General features: G+C 41.0%; 1 protein-coding gene and 1 long non-coding RNA gene across 2 annotated transcripts in view; one reads left to right on the forward strand and one right to left on the reverse strand.

Moving 5' to 3' along the window:
• Window positions 1-13,888, forward strand: part of LOC139039044 (uncharacterized) — a 74,179-nt gene that overhangs the window by 886 nt on the left and 59,405 nt on the right. The window lies entirely within an intron of this gene.
• On the reverse strand, window positions 3,318-4,278 carry LOC110145586 (olfactory receptor 1D2-like). The gene has a single exon (XM_020905974.2). The coding sequence runs from the start codon at window positions 4,276-4,278 to the stop codon at window positions 3,319-3,321; it is 960 nt and encodes a 319-aa protein (XP_020761633.2). The 3' UTR covers window position 3,318.

The following is a 13,888-nucleotide window of genomic DNA, read 5'->3' on the forward strand; positions in this document are numbered from 1 at the left end:
ATTTTAACTTTGAAGTTTTAGTATTTTGGAGTTAATTGTGTATATATATATATATATATGTATATATATATATATATATATATATATATATATATATATATAGGTTCAGTCATATTATTAGTCCTTGGAAAACTTGTAGGCCCAAGGCGGAATGCCTATAGCAGGTAGTGGAAAAATTATGGTGCTGTCCCACCCTCCTCCAACACACACACAAACACACACATGGTTTTCAGAGAAAAACTGGCTCCCCAGCTCTCTGCAGCCCAGGGCTTGGTGCTGCTGAATAGACATTTGTAGATAAAAGGCTGAAGGAGTATACTAGAATGGGACCTGGGAGGATCCTTGCTAAACAATAAAATTGAATATGGAAAATGCTCTACAAGCCAGTCTGGCACTGATACTATGGCTTCCCTGATAGCTCAGTTGGTAAAGAATTCACCTGCAATGCAGGAGACCCTGGTTTGATTCCTGTGTTGGGAAGATCCACTGGATAAGGGATGGGCTACCCACTCCAGTATTCTTGGGCTTCCCTTGTGGCTCGGCTGGTTAAGAATCTGCCTGCAATGTGAGAGATCTGGGTTCTATCCCTGCGTTGGGAAGATCCCCTGGAGAATGGAAAGGCTACCCACTCCAGTATTCTGGCCTAGAGAATTCCATGGACTGTATAGTCCATGGGGTTGCAGAGTCGGACACGACTGAACAACTTTCACTTTCACAGAGTTAGTGGTCTAATCACGTGGGTTTGGGTCAGGAGGTAAGATGCTTATTGTAGTGGGCACTGCCACTCTGGCAACCTGGCAAAAACCACTCCAGCATCATTGGTCACTGCCTGTCTGGGTCCCTCTTCTATTGCTCTGAACTTGGAACTACGAAGATAATACAGAGTCAGTGTCTAGGTAGTTTTAAGTAGTTTGTTCCTGTGTAGACGTTGACAAATAGTTGGGCCAGAAAAATCTGTGGAGGAAAGGATTAACTGTGGGTTACTCTTTGGATATCAAAGCAGGTACGGGGGTGTGGAAGGAAGGTTGCAGACTTATTTTTCATTTTACTCTTGACAGTGTTTTTTTTAATTTTTGAAGTAACACAAACATAAAAAATAAAAGCTGCAGAAATGAATAATTAGTGAAAAGCTTCTTTCTTACTCTGATGTCCCTATTTCCCTATCCAGAGGGAACTTCTAAGTTACCTGAATGTCCTTCACAACAATTTATGCAAAGAGGCATTTATGTATACAGAATGAAATCTTAGCTTACTAACTAGCTATCGGTGGCCCTTGAAGACAATGCTTCTGCATTGAAAAAAATGGAGCTGTGCTTCCCGAATCCCCCTTCAGTGACAGGCTTGCTGTCTAGCTGTGAGAATGCAGCAGTCAGCAGAGAGCCTCCAGCTGTCGGCTCCTCGAGGGTTTTCTTCAGCTGCATGTACCCTCCTTGTCTGCAGCTGCGTCTTTCCCAGGGTAGTCCACACCTCGTGGTTATAAAGCCTGTCCATTTTGGCTCGCTGTGAGACAACTCTGATGGTCAGTGTTCACTCCAGATCTCTGTACTGGGTTGGTCAACACTTTGTGGGCTTGCTTATAATTTGACTTCCTTCTCTGCCTGATCAAGCTTCTTTCCTTGTTCTTTCACATATGTCTATTCCTAACAAACATTTTGTACTCCAAACATTTTGTACTCAGCACCTGCTTCTGGAGAACCCAGACTGTGATACTGTCTTGATGGCATCATCGTCCACCACTCTCATTATTTCAGATTGCTTAAACTCTTTGCATATACCCTGCTGCATATACCCTCCCTGGCAGTGTATCTGGTAAGGGACAGTTTTGCCTATGACAGCTGCAGTAGGGGTAACACAAATCATCGTCTATAAATGGCTTGCAAGCCATTCTCCTAAGAGAAGGTCAGAGCTCAGAAATTTTTTTTCCCCCTTTATTTATTTATTTATTAGTTGGAGGCTAATTACTTTACAGCATTGCAGTGGTTTTTGTCATACATTGAATTAGCCATAGATTTACATGTATTCCCCATCCCGGTCCCCCCTCCCACCTCCCTCTCCACCCCATCCCTCTGAGTCTTCCCAGTGCACCAGGCCTGAGCACTTGTCTCATGCATCCAACCTGGGCTGGTGATCTGTTTCACCCTAGATATACATGTTTCGATGCTGTTCTCTTGAAACATCCCACCCCCGCGTTCTCCCATAGAGTCCACAAGTCTGTTCTATACATCTGAGTCTCTTTCTTTTTTTGCATATAGGGTTATCGTTACCATCTTTCTAAATTCCATATATATGTGTTAGTATACTGTAATGGTCTTTATCTTTCTGGCTTACTTCGCTCTGTATAATGGGCTCCAGTTTCACCCATCTCATTAGAACTGATTCAAATGAATTCTTTTTAACGGCTGAGTAATATTCCATGGTGTATATGTACCACAGCTTCCTCATCCATTCATCTGCTGATGGGCATCTAGGTTGCTTCCATGTCCTGGCAATTATAAACAGTGCTGCGATGAACATTGGGGTGCACGTGTCTCTTTCGGATCTGGTTTCCTCAGTGTGTATGCCTAGAAGTGGTATTGCTGGGTCATATGGCAGTTTTATTTCCAGCTTTTTAAGAAATCTCCACACTGTTTTCCATAGCAGCTGTACTAGTTTGCATTCCCACCAACAGTGTAAGAGGGTTCCCTTTTCTCCACACCCTCTCCAGCATTTATTGCTTGTAGACTTTTGGATAGCAGCCATCCTGACTGGCGTGTAATGGTACCTCACTGTGGTTTTGATTTGCATTTCTCTGATAATGAGTGATGTTGAGCATCTTTTCATGTGTTTTTTTGCCATCCGTATGTCTTCCTTGGAGAAATGTCTGTTTAGTTCTTTGGCCCATTTTTTGATTGGGTCATTTATTTTTCTGGAGTTGAGCTGGAGGAGTTGCTTGTATATTTTTGAAATTAATCCTTTGTCTGTTGCTTCATTTCCTATTATTTTCTCCCAATCTGCAGAGCTCAGAAATTTGAGTGAATATGTGTTAGCATGAGTGACCTCCTTAGGCTATAATTGAATATATCTGGATGAGGCTTGGACTGTGGTCTTGTCTGACAAGTTGAAGTATTTGATCCTACAGACGTCTTCTGTTAGTCTTAGTGTGCCCTTATTTATTGCCAAGGCTGGTGAAGTCTAAGGGTCATTGGGTTACACATACATATCTTTTCTTTACTATAAAGCAACAGATTCATTCTGAGCTGGATCTGTGTCTTAATTAGCTTCTGTATCTCATACAGGATAATGCCTTGCACATGACGGAGGAAATTCCCAGACTCGACTTCAGTGCCTCAGTTTCCTTCCTGTCAATCTCTGGAAGGCTTTTCCTAAGAGGAGTCTTCCCAGAGCCCCATGCATGTCCTTGTTCCTCAGGCTGTAGATGAAAGGGTTCATCATGGGCGTCACCACAGCATACATCACTGTGGCTACTGAGTCCTTCATGGAGTGGGTTTTGAGGGGCTGCAGATACACCATACCAAGTGTCCCATAGAAGAGGGAGACCACAGCCAAGTGGGAGCCACAGGTGGAGAAAGCTTTGTATTTGTTGGAGGCTGATGGTATTCGGAGGATGGCTCTGACAATCCAGACATAGGACATGACCATGATCCCTAAGGGGGTGAAGAAGATGAAGCAACCCGTGGTAATCTGCACTGTGTGAATCACCTGGGTATTGGAACAGGCGAGCCTCAGCAGGACGTACATCTCACAGAAGATGTAGTGGATTCTCCGGGACCCACAGAAGGTCACCTTGGTCATGAGGAGGGTGAGAAAGAGACCGTACAGGACAGAGAGTGCCCAGCACAAGATGAGGAGCAAAATGCAGAGCCTAGGGCTCATGGCTGTGATGTAGTGGAGAGGGCGGCAGATGGCCACGTAACGGTCATATGCCATCGTGGCCAGGATGAGGTTGTCCAGGGTCACCAAGCAGACCAGGAAGTAGAGCTGGGTCAGACACCCTGCGTATGAGATGGCTTTGTTCTGAGACTGAAGGTTCACCAATGTCTTGGGGATTGTGTTGGTGACGAAGAAGAGGTCAGTGAAGGAGAGGTTGGCCAAGAATAAGTACATGGGAGTGTGCAGGTGGGAATCAAAGCTGATGGCCAAGATGATGAGCACATTTCCCATTACTGTGACCAGATACATGGACAGGAACATCCAAAACAGGATCTGCTGCTCTTCAGGACTCTCCGAGATCCCCAGGAGGAGGAAGTCAGAGACCCCACTCTGGTTGCCTCCATGCATTTCCCCAGCTGTCTGCAACATCAGCACCAACATGTATTTACTAATTGCTTTTGACTGAGTAAGGACATTCAGATAAGCAAAATCAACTATTTTCTTAACAATAAAAATACTTCAGGCTGGATTTCAGAATTTTTTCCATAAGCAGCAAAGTAATACCAGAGTAAAAAAAGGTAATGTAGAAAATCTTTATGCAACCTAATCATTCCAGCAACTTCTAATCTGGCATATTCAATATATGGAAATAATGTCTATGTCTTATTTTAAGTCCTGTCATCTTACAATATTTTTAAAGTGCCTAAAGATTTAGTATGCTCTATTTTGATATTGCATAAATTTGAAATAGGTATATGCATTATAGCAAATGGATATTATACAATTGGACAAAGGGGAAAAGTAAAAATATTGGAAGGGAAAAGAAAAATGTATCACTATTTACTGATAAAATGATCTGGGAAGCCTAAGACAGTCAACCAAAATGCCGTTGAAAATGAACAAAGGTATATGAGGTTGTGGAGTAAAAAGTACCCAGATCATGCTAGCCTTGTTAAGATTTTAAAAATTTTATACTGTGTAAAAGGTTTAAGCAGAATGACCAACATAAACTGATTTAAGCAGCGGTGTATGTATATATTAGCAACTATCTTTGTTTGTATTTTACCAATAGTGTTTCAAAAATCAGGTGTAGCTGTTGCATTTTTAACCAGATATTTTTCAGTGCCTATCATGAGACACTATGCTTTTCTAATATTTAAAAATACTGCCAAGGGGCAGCTAAGCCCACGCACCACAAACAGCACATGTACTGCAATGAAGACCTAGAACAGTCAAAAAACAGAAGCAAAAAAATATGTTAACACTCCTGGTTTAAATTACTTGTCATGTTTTATTTAGGCTTTTGTAGTTGTATTTATTAATATAAATGAGGTTTATCTGTAGTTTCTTTTTTGTACGTGTCATCTTTATCATCTTTTTGGTATGATTTGGTGTGCATTAGATTTAAAATTAAACTTGCTTTCATTTATTGTCAATTTCTAATGTTTAGAATTTGTTGGAATTTCTTCAGCAGCTTAAGATATGAATTTTAAAATATATTACATGGAATTATTTTTCCAAATAAAAATAGCTTCTATACTCTGTTGGAATCTGTTGATTAAAAGCAAAATATTTCCAGTGTGAATCATTCAAGCAGTACAGAAAAATTAAAACTAAAATGAAAGCTTAATTTAGCCAAGATGATTAGTCAAGAAAAATGATTAAAAGACATCTTTGGCCACCTGATGCAAAGAGCTGACTCATTTGAAAAGACCCTGATGCTGGGAAAGATTGAGGGCAGGAGGAGAAGGGATGGAAGGAGAAGGACAGAGGATGAGATGGTTGGATGGCATCACCGACTCAATGGACATGGGTTTGGGTGGACTCCGGGAGTTGGTAATGGACGGGAAGGACTGGTGTGCTGCGGTTCATGGGGTTGCAGAGAGTTGGACACGACTGAGCGACTGAACTGAACTGAACTCTGAGGTTGGAAATGAGGAATTACAGTATCTCTCTGCACAGATGACATGATCTTGCATATAGTAAATCTTATTAAATATTCCTACTATAAAACTACTACAACTAATAAATAAAGTCAGATAGATTGCACAGCAAGTTCAATATAGAAAAATTGATTGCATTTTTTATACTTGCAATAAATAATTTCATTCATAATTGCATCAAATAGAAAATGATCTTTAGGAATAAATTTAACAAAAATTCAAAATTTGTACTCTGAAGACTACAAATATTGTTGAAAGAAATTAAAGATCTAGATAATCAGAAAAAAAAAAAACAACCCATGCTCATGGATTGGAAGACTTAATATTGTTAAGATGGCATAGTCCCCAACTTGATCTATAGACTAAATACAGCCTCTATCAGAATCCCAGCTGATTTCTTTGTAGAACTTCATGTAAATTGATTCAAAAATCCATGTGAAAGTGCATGGGATCCAGAATAGCCAAAACCGTCTTGAAAAACAAAAACAGATTTGGAGGATTCCATGTCCCAATTTCAAAGCTTACTACAAAGCAATAAAGATAGACATATAGATCAATGGGATAGAATTGAGATTCCAGAAATAAACTCATGTGTCTGTGGTCAACTGATTTTCAACAAAGATGTCAAGATCAGCGGGAAAAAGTTGTTTTCAATGAATAGTTCTGGGCCACCAGGATAGCCATGTGCCAAAGAGGTGAACCCTTACCTCACACTGTATGCAAAATTTGACTCAAAATTGATGAATGACACAGATATAAGAGCTAACACTACGAAAGGCTCAGAAGAAAACAGGCAAATCTTCAAACCTTAGATTTGGCAAAGAGTTTTAGATATGACACCAAAAGCAACAGAAGAAAAAAATAAATTCAATTTAATCAAAATTAAAAATGTTTGTGCTCCCAGTGACACTATCAAGAAAGTACAAATACTTCCACAGTGGTAGAAAATATTTGTAAATTATATATCTGATAAGGCATTTACATGTAGAATATATAAAGAACTCTAATAACCAAATAATGAAAAGAAAAATGACCCAATTAAAAGCAGGCAAAGATTCTGAAGGCATTTTTCCAAGGAAGATACACAAATGGCCAGTAGGCACACAGCAAGATGCTGCACATCATTAGTCATCAGGGAAATGCAAATGAAGGCCACCATTTTACACCCTCTAGGAACAATTCAAATAATAAACAATTCAGAAAATAAGAAGCCTTTGCAAGGAGGTAAAGAAATCAGAACACTCCTATACTGCCAATGGAAATGAAAAATGGTGCAGCCATTTTGGACACAGTCTAGCATTTCCTCAAAAGGCTAATCAGAGTTACCAAATGACTCAGCAGTTCCACTCTAGGTATCTCCCAGGAGAAATGAAAACATAGGTCCAAATACAAACTTGTACATGAATGTTTATAGCAGCATTATAAGTTCAAACAATAAGGAATCTGCCTGCAAAGCAGGAGACCATGGTTCCATCCCTGGGTCGGATCCCCTGGAGGTCATGGCAACCCACTCCAGTATTCTTGCCTGGAGAATCCCATGGACAGAGGAGCCTGGTGGGGTAAAGTCCATGGGGTCACAAAGAGTTGGACATGACTGAGCAACTAACACACACATAATGCTCCAAAGGTGGAAATAATCTATATGTCTGTTTCTTGGGCATGGATAAACAAAATGTGGCACATCCATACAATAGAACATTATTCAGCCATAAAAAGGAATGAATTTCTAGTACATGCTGCAACATGGATGAACCTTGAAAGCATGAAAGAAGCCAGTCACGAAAGACCACATATGATATTATTCCATTCATATGGAAGGCCAGAATAGGGAAATCTATAGAGACAGGAAGTAAATTAGTGGTTGCTTACACCTGAGAGAAGGGTGATGGGTAAGAAGCAGACAGCTGAATAATACAGGGTTTCTTTTGGAGGTGATGGAAGCATTCTAGATTTTTTTCTTCTTAATTATTTTATTAAATTTTTTTATTAGAGTAATTATATGATTTACAGTGTTGTGTTAATTTCAAGTGCACAGCAAAGTGAATCAGTTATACGTATACATATATCCACTCTGTTTTAGATTCTTTTTTCATCTTTTTCCTCAGCCTCCTATTGTCTTCATAAAAGGTAACCATGGGATTGAAGCTGCAGTCAGTGCCTTTTTGCTCTGAGCCCAGGGCAGTTCCTGACATATTTTAGGGTCTTTCTCCCTGTTCCACTGACTGCTTCATCCCTTGCTGTTCCTTACTTACTGATTTTCCAGGACCTCATTGAAGAGAATCACCACCAGTTTTCTCCCCAGCAAAAACTTTGCACTGAATCTGCTGGGTCTTTTGACACCTTACAGCTTGTCCCTCAATCCAAGCCCATTGATCCACATCATGCAAAGATTCCTCTTAAGTTCTTGATTTATGATGTCACCTGTTCTCCAGAGTGGTTTTCAATTTTTAAATTACTTTTTAAATTTCTTTGGTAATTTTGAAGTGGAATATTTGCAAAGGAGGGAAGTGAATATCGTTTCTCTTTTTCTCTATTACATTGTTTCATTGGGAAAAAAAGCATTGATATGGGAACTGTCTTCACAAGAACGGCATTGAAGGAGAAGAATACAATGAAAAGTTATGTCATATTTTATTTCATAAAAGTAAAAGACCTCCTTCACCAAAACACCATAATACAGCAGCAAAACATGAACAAACAAGAATGCCAGAAAGGAAAAATTCTTGCCATGGATGTGATATGCAGTCTTAAAATGCTAAAAAGAGAAAGATCTAGTTAAGTTAGTAATAAAATTACCACTGCCCCCCCCCCCCCCACTGGAACAGACAGGAACATGCAATTCATAAAAGAAGAAATTCAAAGTCATTAAACACATGAACAAACATTACTTATCAAAAGATGGGATGAACAGACAGTTTTATATCTGATGAAAGGAAATAATTAAGAACAATGTTCTAGAAGGAAACTTGACATTCCATGTCATAGGCTCTTAAATAAAGTATCCCTTTGAGCAGTTCCAGTAATGGTAAAGAACCCGCTTGTAAATGCAGGAGATACCAGAGATGTGGGTTCAATCCCTGGGTTGGGAAGATCCCCTGGAGTAGGAAATGACAACCCACTCCAGTATTCTTGCCTGAAAAAGTCCATGGACAGAGGAGCCTGGAGGGCTATAGTCCATGGAGTTGCAAAGAGTTGGACATGACTATGCATGCACTGACACACAGTTTTATGGATTTATCTTGAAGTACAATCAGACAGAAACTTAGATATGTATGTGTAAGGTGTTTGTTAGGACTTCACTCTGAGAATGAATTCATTTGCAGCAAGGCTTCAATGATTCTGATTGTGTACTTCGGGAAACACTGACCTGAGTCTGTTTAAGAGTCAGCGGGTTCTGAACACTTGTGTGGTCAAATGGTCATACAGACACAAACTTCAGTGCAGTGTGGCTGGATGGAGAATGGAGAATATAGGGAGAGTGTGGAAAAGGGCTCCACACATGATGCTGGAAAGTTGGCCTCCTGTTCTCTTTTGCTTCCCAACTGCATGATCTTGAAGTGGGCATGCAACCTCTCTGAGTCTTCTCATTGCACCAATGAAGACTTCTTTGCCACTTTGAGAACTGTATTCAACAGGCCATATGATGACACTTTGAAACCTCTATGTTTGTGTGTGTGTGTTAGTCACTCAGTCATGTCCAACTCTTTGTGATCCCATGAACTGTGGCCATTCCCTTCTTCAAGAGATCTTCACAATTGTTCAGACCCAGGGATTGAATCTGGGTCTTCTGCGTTGCAGGCAGATTCTTTACCGTCTGAGCCACCAGGAAAACTCTTTTTTTTTTTTTTTTATTTTTATTTTTTTTTAAATTTTTATTAGTTGGAGGCTAATTACTTTACATCATTACAGTAGTTTTTGTTATACATTGATATGAATTAGCCATGGATTTACATGTATTCCCCATCCCAGTCCCCAGGAAAACTCTTGCAACCTGTGCATGCGTGCTAAGTCGCGTCAGTTGTGTCCGACTCTTTGTGACTCTATGGACTGTAGTCCGCCAGGGCCTTCTGTTTGTGGGATTCTCCAGGCAAGAATACCAGAGTGGGTTGCCATGCCCTTCTCCAGGGGGTCTTCCCAACCCAGGGATGGAACCCCCGTCTCCTACATCTCCTGCATCAAGTTACAAATTGGAGGGATGATCTTTTTTCTTTGACATGTGCACACCACTTTATTTTTTAATTTGTGAGTCTTCATTGCTGTATGTGAATGTTCTCTAGTTGGGCTACTCTCTGGTTGCTGTGTGTGGGCTCTAGGGTGCGGGGCTTCAGTAGTTGTGGCGCACAGCCTCGGTAGTTGCAGCTTGAGGATTCTAGAGCACAGCCTCGGTAGTTGCAATGCAGTGGCCTAGCTGCCTCTTGGCATGTGGAATCTTCCCAGACCAGGGATCAAACCCGTGTCCCCTGCATTGGCAGGCGGATCCTTAACCACTGGACCACCAGGAAAGTCCTGGAGGGATGATTACATCACCTTTAAATATGAAGTGGTTAGATTATATGAACACTTTCAAGTATGTGAGTATGTTTGTGTGAGAGAGAACATGGAGAAGAGAGATATAATAAGAAAGGGAGAAAAGAGAGAGCGTAAGCCAGAAATGACCAGGTCTTACCCACAGCTCTCTGCTGGTCTCAGAGTTCCCTGGTGCTGCCACCTATACTTTCATCCTATGTAGGATGCAATTTCAGTCAGGGTGGATATAAAGGACCTAAGACATTGCTTTCTGAATAGGACTTGATGACTCTTCCTTTTGGCTAAAGATGGGAAGCAGGGCAGCTGGTGTCTGAATAATCAGCCCATGCAAACAAGGAGAAAACAGGTAAGCAGTTCATGCCTTGATGAGGATGGCGAACACAAGAACTGATGGTTGGATCCTTAGTTTATAAGTGAAGGGGCTGAACTGAGACCACATCAGACATATATCAGCTTTGGTGAGGCCTTGGGGAGGTAGTCCCAAGACAGCTTGTTGAGATGAACCTGGATAATTGCTTCAATATTAATATCTGTAAGCAGAGATCTTGGGAAATGAATCTTATTTACAAGGAGTAAACCAATTCCACCTTGGGCAGAAATCTTAATCCTAGTTTTCCTAGGATTGGATTAAGCCAGAAATAAAGAAGACTTCACATAGAGTGCAGCCTGGCTTTGAATCACCAGAGATTCAGAAAGTCTCAGGGACTATATTTGGATTAAGATGATCCCAGATTGCTAGTGACTCCAAGTCCTGCATCAAAGAAATTTTAAAAAGTTGTATTTGGAGGAAAATAGCATCACCTTAGACCTCAAATATTTCTTCTCATCACATTTTCAATCATAACATCAAGCACAAAACTAAAGATAAGCAGACTCATAAATAAGATTCCTAAAGCAAGAACTAACAGCCGAAAGGCATACAGAGGCTTCTCTGTTCATGGAATTCTCCAGACAGGAATACTGGAGTGGGTAGCCGTTCCCCTTTCCAGGGAATCTTCCTGACTCAAGGACTGAACCCGGGTCTGCTGCATTGCAGGCAGATTCTTTACCGTCTGAGTCACCAGAGACTGTAGATAGTATAGTAGTCAGACACAGGATGAGAAGCAATGATGTTTATGATGTTTTAGCATATAGAACCAAGAATGGAAAATTTGGCAGGACTTTTTACAGACTGAACCAACATGAATAGCCAGCAGTCAGATCACAAACACATTGCTAACTCTGCAGGAATCCTGTCATGTTCTCTGCTGGTTGCTGTTCCTGCAGGGGAAGTCACTTCCTTGACTCCTAAAAGGATGAGTTAGCTTTACCCATTTTTGCACCTATTTAAATGGGAGTGCACCTTTTTTATTTTCTTGTCTACCTCTTTCACTCAACATTATGTATGTGAGGTTCATCCACTTTGTGGTATGTGGTTGTAGACTTTTCATTTTCATTGCTGTATAGCATTCTATTGTGTGAATAAGCCATTAAAAAAATCCATTCTACCATTGATGGGGATTGTGGTTTCCAGTTTTGGCTGCTGTGGATAGTGAAGCTGCATATTCCTCTTAGGCATCCCTGTGGAGGAGTGGGATTTGTGGATGATACTGTAGGTGTTTGTTTAGAAGATAGGGCTAAACAGGTTTCCATCACACTTGTAATGATCACCCTCCTAGTAGCAATGGATTCCTCCTGTTCCACATTAAAAAAATATTTTTATTAATTAATTTTTTTATTGGAATACAATTGCTTTACAATGTTGTGTTAGTTTCTGCTGGACAACAGAGTGACTCAGCTATGTATATACATATCTGTGTAGTTGCTATGCTGTGTCCGACTCTTTGCAATCCCATGGACTCTATAGCCTGCCAGGCTTCCTGTCCATGCTGTTCTCCAGGCAAGAATACTGGAGTGGGTTGCCATTTCCTCCTCCAATGTATACGTATAGCCCTTCTTTTTTGAATTTCATTCCCCTTTAGGAACTTTCTGTCTCACTGTCCTTACTGCAGTCTCTGGAAAAGGGTGAGGGACTGGAGGTTGAATTAATAACCAGTGGCTGGAGATTTAATGAGTTATGCCTATGTAATAAAGTCTGTATAAATACTGCAAAGGACAGGGTTCAGACAGCTTCTGGGTTGGTGACACGTGGAGGTTTAGGTAGAGTGCTGCACCCAGAGACGGCATAGAAGCTCCATGCCCCTTCCCATATACCTTGCCCTGTGAGTCTCTTCCACCCGACTGTTTCTGAGTTATGACTTTTTATAATAAATTGGTAGTCTGGTAAGTGGAACGCTTTCTCTGAGTTCTGTAAGGACCTCTAGCAAATTAATTGAGCCCAAAGAAGGGGTCTTAGGAACCTCCTGTCTATAGCTGGTCAGTCAGAAGCACAGGTGACAACTTGGACTTGAGGTTGCCATCTGAAGTGGTGGCGGGGGTGGGGAGGTGAGCCCTTAACTTGTGGAGTCTGATGCCATCTCTGATACTGGTACTGTTACTGTTACAATACAGTACTCTGATACTGATACTCTTATAATTGAGGAACTGTAGGACCCCTATCTGGTGTCAGAGAATTGCTTAGTGGTATGGACAGAACACACACGCATTAGAATTGGCATCCGAATCATAGAACCTAAACAGAGATTGGATCTCACAATGACCTCCTCCCCTTCTGCTTCCTCCACCACCACTCCTGTTTGTGAGCATGTGTTGAAATGTTTGAGAGTTTTGTTTTGAGGTAATGAAGAAGAGATGGAAGGTGAAGAGCCACAGAAATAAGGGGCAGGATGGGCTTCCTGAGGACAGAGTCTGATTTCTCTCAGAGGAAAAAAATTGCAGGAAAAAGGCAAGTGATGCAGTATGGCTTTGGAGTCCAAGGGATAAAAATTAGCCCAGAGAAAAACACAAAAATATCTTTCTATTTCTGCCTGAATACCAGGGGCTGTGTCCAGAGGGACTGTGGGTCAAAACTGAAGCAGTGGGAGCTGTGTCTGGCAGAGAGAGCATCAGGAAGGGGGTGGCCTCACTCAGGGTACCTGCAGTGCGTGTATTGTCAGGTGTATTCTATAAATGGCTTGAAGGCAGCAGGCTCCTCAAAGAAGTTCGGAGTTCAGAAGAATATGAGTGAATGTATGTTAGCGAACATGTGAGAGTCACTAAGCTATAACTGGGTATATCTGGATAAGGCTGGGACTGTAATCCTAGGTTAGTGCAAGTTGAAGGATTTGATCCTGCAAACTTCTACTATTAATTAGTATTGTGTATGTGTGTGCGTGTTAGTCACTCACTTATGTCCGACTCTGTGCAACCTCATGGCCTGTAGCCCACCAGACTCCTCTGTCCCTGGAATTTGTCAGGCAAGAATACTGGAGTGGATTACCATTTTCAACTTCAGGGGATCTTCCCAGGGATCGAACCTGCATTTTTTGTTAGTGGTACTTTATTTATTGTCAAAACTGGTCAGGTGTGGTGGACATTGGGTTGTACTTTGTGTATTTTTTCATCATAGACATATAAGATTATTTTGAGCTAAATCTATCCTGTATCCCACATAGGATAATACCTTGGAC

This window comes from Odocoileus virginianus, chromosome 17 (assembly GCF_023699985.2).
Source record: "Odocoileus virginianus isolate 20LAN1187 ecotype Illinois chromosome 17, Ovbor_1.2, whole genome shotgun sequence".
Classification (NCBI taxonomy): Eukaryota; Metazoa; Chordata; class Mammalia; order Artiodactyla; family Cervidae; genus Odocoileus; species Odocoileus virginianus.